The sequence below is a fragment of the Malaclemys terrapin genome, chromosome 7 (assembly GCF_027887155.1).
Source record: "Malaclemys terrapin pileata isolate rMalTer1 chromosome 7, rMalTer1.hap1, whole genome shotgun sequence".
NCBI classification, from domain to species: Eukaryota; Metazoa; Chordata; order Testudines; family Emydidae; genus Malaclemys; species Malaclemys terrapin.
Genome location: NC_071511.1, coordinates 4,392,628 through 4,401,144, shown reverse-complemented (window position 1 = coordinate 4,401,144; position 8,517 = coordinate 4,392,628). Strand labels below are relative to the sequence as shown.

The window sequence follows — 8,517 nt, the reverse complement described above, 5'->3', positions numbered from 1 at the left end:
GTAGTCCGCAGACTGGCAGAGAGAGTGATAGCCAGGACATCTCAGCTGTCACCTAACCTAGCGATTAAGTTTGTCATCTCAGCAAAGGGGCTTTTCTCACTCAGCAAAGGGGCTGAAGAATCCCATGGCCTCTCAGAGACAGGGTCTGCACAGAGCCACTCAGAACTCTGCTGATGTGTTACAGAATTTGCCAGGCCATATGCTGAACTGATATTATTTCAGGCAGCAGGGAATGCAAAATTTATAACCAGTGTTATTTCCTGTAATGATAAAAACAATGGACCTGAATAAATTACCTTTCAACCTGAAGGATTACAAGGCACTCAGTACTATCTTAAATGGCTACACAATATTAAGTGTATGAACAGAATAGAGATCACGTCACCTGCAGCTGGAATGCATTAGCACAAAATAACTCTTCTCAGCTGTTGAAGAGCGGAAGCGAAGAACACCACAGGGAGAGTTAGGCAAATGGAGTTGAATTACCAACATTGGAATTTGGTCAATACACTATCCAGGAAAGATTGGTTTGTGAAGTGTCACTTCTTAAAGGATTAGAGTCAGAAAGACAAGACAAGCATGGACTGGCAATAGGCAGGAAACAGAAATCACAAGTGACCTTACAGCCGGTTTTGACACCCCAGCACAACAAGCACTGCATGGCACTCGATGTCGTTAAGACACTACCCCATTGATCACAATTATTTTTACATTGCGAACTATCTCGGGGGGGGGGGGGAAGGGAACCTTAATCCCATTTAATAAGAATGGCACTATTATTTGTGACTGCTAAATAAGACTGCTAGGAGGTGCCGGAATTTTTAAAGGCAAACCTCATCAGCTCTTATTACACAAGAAGTTGGGATTTCCTGATACTGACAATTAATTCAGGCTTAACATTACTAGTGGGAAGTGTTGGTAAATCACTGCTTGTGGGGCCAAAATATTACTGTGTGTTTCCCATTTTCGTAAGTTTCTGCAGACATTTTCCAGACAGAACGTGAATGCAGAAGCCATAACATTCTCTCACAGCACTTTCCAGCACCACCCTGTTTTTTCTTCACATTATCTGGTGGCACAAGACGCGCTGAACTAGAAAGAGTACAAGGGATTCCACAAGACAACGGGGTCATCAGTCTAAGGCTCAGTACTGAATTTGATTAGGAGATGGATAACTAGAAGAAAAGGGTCCACTCTCTCTCTCTGCACCACACGGACAGCCCAGTTTACCCTGTATCCTGGTCTACTTTGTTTGCATGATGTGTGTGCAGATCTGGCTGTGAGTCGGGTTTCCACAGCAGTGCTTCTGTCACATATTCAAACTATAACTTGTCCAGATGGGTCTCTGTTTAGCATTTGTTGTCTGTCATGTGCCTTATTCCATCTGTTCAATGCAGGATGGACGTCCTAGCCATTTCCTAGCCAAAGAGACTATATAGCACGATAGTAACTGAGATTAGCATTATGGGGCAAATGTCACATCTGTTTCTAAAATTCCAGGCTCCGAACAGCATTGCTGAGATAGCGGAGGATCTGAAATGTAGAATCAGGCTTCCCTTTACTGTAAGACCCCTTTACACCACTCTGACATGAAACGGGGACTTTGTGCCACCATTTCTCCTCCGACCTGTGATTTACAGTCACAAGTCGCATGTCGCTCACCAATAGATGCGCAGCATTCTGTCGCAGCTTAGGGCAGGTGGTCTGGGAAGTGTGACCAGGTGTCAGGAGACCTGGGCTTTATTCCCAACTCTGCCACTACTTCACAACCCCTCCATTTTTCAGTCTCCCCCTCTTTAGAACACGGAAATACAAATATTTGAGGTGTAAAACACAGCAATGCAAAATTCCTCAGAACCCCGCAAGGTCCTAAAAAGCTGTTAACTGGGCTTTGAAAACGTCAGGCAGTAATTGTAGTTTGTGCCTGTGATTTCTCTGTATGAGAGATGTTTACATAGGAACCGGCCTGTTGCTTGCATCTGAAGCTGCCAACATAATTTTTAACCTCTGTGATTCCAGAACAGCTGCAGTATTTATACAGCAGGTACTAATGTATAATGTACAACTGCCAGTAGTGGAGCTGCCGGAGATTGTACCCAGAAGCCCAAGAGATTGCTCCATGACCATTAAAAAGGTGGCACATGCACTGAATAGATACAATCAGTAGAGAAGATGAAATACTGAAATGTTTGCAAAATGTGCACAACACCCAGATCCACTAATGGGAACCATTGGCTACAACCTTGCGTGTGCATGTGTGATATTAAAAACATACCCCTACTTCTTTTATTTTTAAAAGATACTTTTAAAGCCAAAACAACCATTAGCCATAAGGAAAGAGAGCAGTGCCGAGGCCAGAGCTTAAAGTCCTTACATCTGATCCTGCCAATACATACGTTAATTCACTCACATGTACAGTCTCATTGACTTCGATAGGACTAGTCACATGAGTGAAGTTACTCAGGGGTGCAGGGATTTGCTGGATCAGGGCCCTTATTCTTACTCACTGAAGTAAATGGACATTTCATCTGAGTAGGGATTTCAGGATCAGGGCCTTGAGCAGAGGAACACTCGTCCTCTAATGAAATATACACCTGAACTTTGGTAATTTGTGCAAATTTGGTAGAAATAACAAAGAAGTCTGTAAAATACATCAAAAACCATACTTTATTTTATGTATAGCAATACAATTTACATATTAAATAACACTATAATAGAATGATTTGATATAGTTTTAAACATAACAAAAAGGAGGTTTTCAAGTTACAAAAAAACCAAAACCCAAAACAAACAAAAAACCCCTAAAACCAAAAACAAAACAAAAAGCAAACAAAACATAACTTCCCAAAACCAAACACCAGTTTCAACCCACCTCCCCCCTAATGGATCAATGAAACGAACTTCTCCAATGGCTGGCTAAATCTAATTCCTATTGCACACATTGACAATGGAATTGAAAGAAAATCCAACTTTCACAATCACTGCCCCCAAAGAAATAACATGTGTTGAATTCTTTTTGGAATGTGATGATCGTGTTTCACTACTTCAATACACAGAAAGTATGTATTCACATGTCCACCACAAAAAACTATGAAGGAGTTGAAACTAGAAAAAAATTAGCTTTATATGAAAATATAAAATTCTATGATTATATACCATAGATACAAAGTTCCCAGAAGATGCTTACCCAAGCAACAAAATATTTACAGTTTTAATGATTTCTGCTATTTAAAAATGAAGGAAAAGGAAATATGAGTAGACGTGAATGCTTAGTTCTTTAGAAACAATGGCTGCTTGCTAGTTTCAAACATTCTAACAAAACAAACAAACAAAAAAGTCACTACCCCAAATGTTGGAGAGTTGTGACATTTTATAAAATTGACTATCTCCTCTTTTGGAGACATGTTTATTCTTAAAACTCAAGACATTTTTCTTGAAATTAATTATCTTCTGTAGAAAATGCTTCCCTTTGCAAATATTTAACAAAAATACTAAAAACAGTTTAACAGCGAAGATAAAGTAGAGGCCAAATCGCTTCAGTACAGTTCCTTCTCTTCCTCTCTCCATTTTGTGTGCCTTCTCCTTAGAGAAGCAAAGCCAATGTAGTTTACATTGTTAGAATGGCAACAAAGAGAGAAAGTAGGGGAAATAAAAGCAATGCAGTGGACTAACAATTACGCCTTTTTTGCCTTCATATAAAAATTCACTGGCACCATTTAAACATAAACTTCCGAACACAGGAGTTGATGGCAGAAGAGAATGAATTTGAGAGCATGACTGCTAAATATTTTAGACTCCTACATTTTATTTTTTTTCTTTAAATTACGATTTTTTTTTTTTTGCTGAGAATTAGTAATAGGTATCTTTGGTAGAAACTGCTATCTGTATTTTAACTTTTAAATAAAATGTATCTGTTTAAAAAAAACAGAAAAGGATGAACAACAAGGCAGTTGTGCTGTGTCATTAAAAAGGTGGTTTTTCTAGTGTTCCAATAGATCACTCTGGGCCGAAGCGATTCAAACAATCAGATATTTGAAGAAGGATTGAAACCTTGCTGATCCAGTAAATAAACCCAGTTACACAGAATGGATCCACAGGAGAGGACTAAAAGATCAGAATCAAACACAAAGAATAAACTTTAGCCTTTTTTTGTTTCCAAAATTCATATTCAGAAACAGACATTCTGAAATGCCAAGGACAAATGCTGCTTTAGAATGAAAGTTCTTTAGCTCTGGGTCCTGCAAACACTTGTTCAATGTGTTTAACTGTACACATGTGAGTAGTGCCACTGACTTTAACAGAACTCCTCACACGTGTAAAGTTTAACGTGTAAGTAAGTGTCTGAAGGATCGGGGCTTTAGGCGGAGAATGCCACTGATTTTTGGATGTTGTTAACAGACAGCAGCTTTTGCAGAAATCCTTGGTCATTACTAGGACTCAATTCATAAAAGCCCTGTACTTCACTCGCCTGGTCTCCTGGCCGAATACACTTATAAAACATGGGGAAATGACATTTTCTAGAAAGCGTGTGTGCGCACACACCCGAAAACACACACACTCGTTTGCAATCCATTACTCCCCTTTCCCCCGGAGCACAAGTGGTGAGGACCATTGTTTACAGCAAAGCAATGCTTAAGTTCTTCCTAATTTGCAGACTTGCACATCCTTTGAGAATTTCCAAGGTGTGAAAGACATCACAACTCTATTGTACTAACGATTGAAATGTCATCACAATGTGTGTAGGGGCAGAGTGGAGCCAGCAAGGATGTGCCAGTGTGTGGCCCTGCACGTGGGGGACTTGACTGTGGTGAGACAGACAAATGCCAGCATCTCAGCAGACCTCTCTGCGTAAGGATCTGTTAACATATGTTCAGTCACATGCAGCCCCAGGGAAACAGGTGCACAGTTGAACATAATAGCAATACACTTCTTGATTCCCATGAGAAAAAAAGCCAGGGAAAAGTCAAGACATCAGTCTGAGTTATTTCCCCAGGGGTTAAGCCCGGTGTCATGGATTTCAAAAACATTCATCAACATTCAACCCTGTTCCCATATCTCATTTGACTTTAAAGAAAATGGCACAAGTGTAAGGAATCAGCCCAAGAAAAGCCAGGCAGTGTCTCATTAAAACAGTCCACTTCCACTGTGCTACTTCCTTCCCCAAAACCGTACTGAAATGAAGAGTAGCTGATTACTAAATGGACTGAACAAATCCAACTCTCTAACTACCTCTGTTAATTTGCAAGCCATTCTGTTCTTGCCAGGACCTGAATTATATCCCCCCAGGAACTCAGATCTTTCCGACGTGAGCCGATCAGTCCTCCCGTGCCAAGAGCTGGAATTTCCCGGTGCAGCGGCCATTGCCAGCAATGGGTGCACTGAAGCGTCTGGCACCAGCGCAGACTGGCAAATTAACTTCGCGTGGAAGGCTCTCAGCCCCAGCCTAAGCAGTGCAGGCAGCAATACTTGAAATGTGCTTGAAGGATTCCTGTTATTGAAGTGATTGGAAAGCCAATCTGAACTCTTAGTGTATTAAGACTGGCTGACCCCTGAGTGCCAGGCTGCCTAATGCGAGCTATTGATGGGCGCTCCACAGCTCTAGCACCGAAGGGTTATTCGGAGTCATCTTGACATTTTTTATTTGAATCAGTTCCTTGGTGCTGGACATGGGATTTTCTGATAGAAAACACGAATGTATTAATGCATCGCTGTGTAGTATCAGCTGCTATTTTGGACCACTAGTATCAGGTTAAATAAATTCAAATAAATTCGAGGTAACGACATAGTTGTCACTGGTGAAATCTTTCAAATGCTTAGAAATCTGGATGAACCAGGTCTGTCCGCATGAAGAAATCTTTCCATCGTTAAAAATAAAGGGCCAGCGGCTCGGCCTGTGTAACGTAGCACAGCTCCATTCAGATCAGTGAAGCTACGCTGACTTACACCAACTGAAGACTGGGCCCCAAGTGTCTGCTCTTAACGTTATCGTAAAGTTCACTTTAAATGTCCTTTTGTATGAAAATGCACAGAATCACTAGCTTCTCTCTAACCCTCTGGAAACCCAAATTAATAATTCAACCAAAGACGTGGGCCTGCCTGGCAGATGCTTACATCCGAGCGAGGGTGTATTGGAAACAGGAAAAAAAAAAACCATAGTTTTACATTTAAGTGAAAAATATGCTGTAATATTTTGACAGCAAGTCCTGAAACATGACAGTGCCCTTTTTGTTTGGTTGAAATTTAAAACTAATGAAAATAAATCTCTATATAAGGGATAATGCCTTTAAAGCTACACAAAACATCCAAACTGTCAAATTAACATATCCAATTTTAGAGCAAACCATACCTATTTAGCAAAGCTGTTATGGACGTGCTTAGCTTTAAGCAGTTGCTTAAGGGTTTTGCTAGATAGGGATAGACTTAAGTACTTTGCCGAACTGGGATCAACATGCACAGGATTATGGAACCAATGAGGGATTACATCTAAGTGCTCAAGATAACAACACTGTTTAAATAATGTAATTTGGGGAAATTGTTTGATTTATGTGGGAGGGAGAATGGAATCAAGAGGTTTGTACTAAATAATTAGTTTGGCAAAAAATAAAAGAGGAAGAATGTACTTTTATAGGTAGTTATTTTTATTAGTTTGCTTCACCAGTAAATATGGATCAGTACTTTATGTTTTAGAACTAAAATAAGAAAATTACACACCTGTAAAAATGGCATCTAACAGTTATGAAATTAAGAAACGCTTGTCTTCGCCATGTGACATACCATTAGGTGTGAGGTCCTGTTCAAGAAATAGTAAGGAAATTAATGTGTTTAAAAGATTGAATAGCTTAGTAATGTAAAATATTGCTACCTTCATGTGTCTGAAAACAGATCTATTTTTGATCGTAGCACAGTTTTCACTGAATTGGCTTTGATGAAAATAAAAAATAACACACTTTCCCATATGGCGGCTTTAAAATCTAAAACTGACATTTTTATTCTGAATAATTGGGGAAGCTTTGAAGCTGTAATGTCAAAATCCGTGACCGTGTCCCAGGTATGAGTTGTTCTATACGTTTTTTTAATGTAATTTTATATGTTCCACGTGAAGCAATTCTTAGGCCTCAAGGTATACAAAAGCAGAATCTGAAACAATACAGAAGCAATTGTTTCAGCTCCATGAGGCTATTATACCTTCACTGTAGCTCGTAATCACCTGCCACATTTTATCAAGAAAGGATGAATATTGCTTATCCACTGAACTGGAATACAGAAGACCTACAACAATTAAAATTAAAGCAATAAATATTAGGAGTATGACGGGGTGCAGTATTTCTTGTAGAAAGAATCCATCTGGTCTAGCATTCAGGATTTAAGATTCAAGGGTCACTGTAGTTAACAAAACTTCACTGTATTTAAACTAAAAAGTAGCATGTTTGCTGTCATGGAATGTCACATCAGGGCTTGCTTTTGTATTAGAGTATTATAGGCAGTAACACTGATCATATAGTGCAAACTAGATAAAATTGCGGTGCACTGAGTGAAAGAAACAGAGGTGCGAATGCTCAGTAGGATACCATTAAGACATAAAATGGCAAAAAATAAATATCAAAACTTTTATCAGTGTAAAAAAGTAATTGGGTTATTGTATAACCTAGAGTCTGGCAAAAAAGGCCTCAAAAAAGTTCACTCAGTCTTCAGAAGTTCTACAAATTAAGTGCCTTTTCAAGATTCCAATTAGACAAGAGACTCCATGCTTTCTGCAGGATCCGGTTCATCATTGGCCATCACAGCACCGTTTTTGTCCAGTGTCATGGGACCATTTCCATTTTCCTTAGTGCTCACCAAGCTTAGCATTGCTTTATAAAGAAACTGGTACTGTTCCTAGAATGAAAAGGACAAATGGTTTCAACCCCCATGCTGCTTAAGAGAATGCATTTCTGCTTTGTGTTTCCAGTGCAACTGGTTATGAAGAGTCATCAGAATGAACCCATTATTTTCACATGAAATGCATGGGGCCAGTAAAATCACCAATATGATTGTAATCATTAAATGTGGTCCAGAAATTCAGTAACAGATCATGCCCAACTAATGCACTTCACAGGCATGCTGCCATGTTTTCAAATTCTTATAGAATATTTATTTACTTTCATCTTGCTGTCTTCTCTACTCAGTCAATGCTACCATATCAGGCCAGTATTTAAACTATAAAGTTTAAATCCTCCCATATTCAGAGGACATAACGAACAATTGTTGTTACCACGTGGAAAGCATTAAGATGTTACAGAATATGAAGCATTATTTTTGTCAGTTTTGTAGTTTTGTCAGTTTAATGCATACAAATTTGGATGCTACAGACAGCAAAGAGACTATCTGGTGAGCAACCAAACCCAGCACATGTAATACTGCCTTATATTCAGGGTGACTCTTACAGAAACTGATCCAGTGTTGTCTGGAATCTTTCCATTGATTTCAAAGGCATCGGATCAGGCCAGAAATGCACTTGTGAAGTACATTATGTAACAT

The 8,517-nt window shown here is 39.3% G+C and overlaps 1 protein-coding gene across 6 annotated transcripts in view; it reads right to left on the bottom strand.

Moving 5' to 3' along the window:
- Nucleotides 1-2,649: 2,649 nt before the first annotated feature.
- Nucleotides 2,650-8,517, bottom strand: part of PTPRG (protein tyrosine phosphatase receptor type G) — a 605,523-nt gene continuing 599,655 nt past the window's right edge. For all 6 annotated transcript variants that reach the window (XM_054036350.1, XM_054036352.1, XM_054036347.1 and 3 more), the window contains one exon: nucleotides 2,650-7,875. In XM_054036350.1, the coding sequence (XP_053892325.1) occupies nucleotides 7,729-7,875 (147 nt within the window). In that variant the 3' untranslated portion in view covers nucleotides 2,650-7,728. The remainder of the gene's footprint in view (nucleotides 7,876-8,517) is intronic.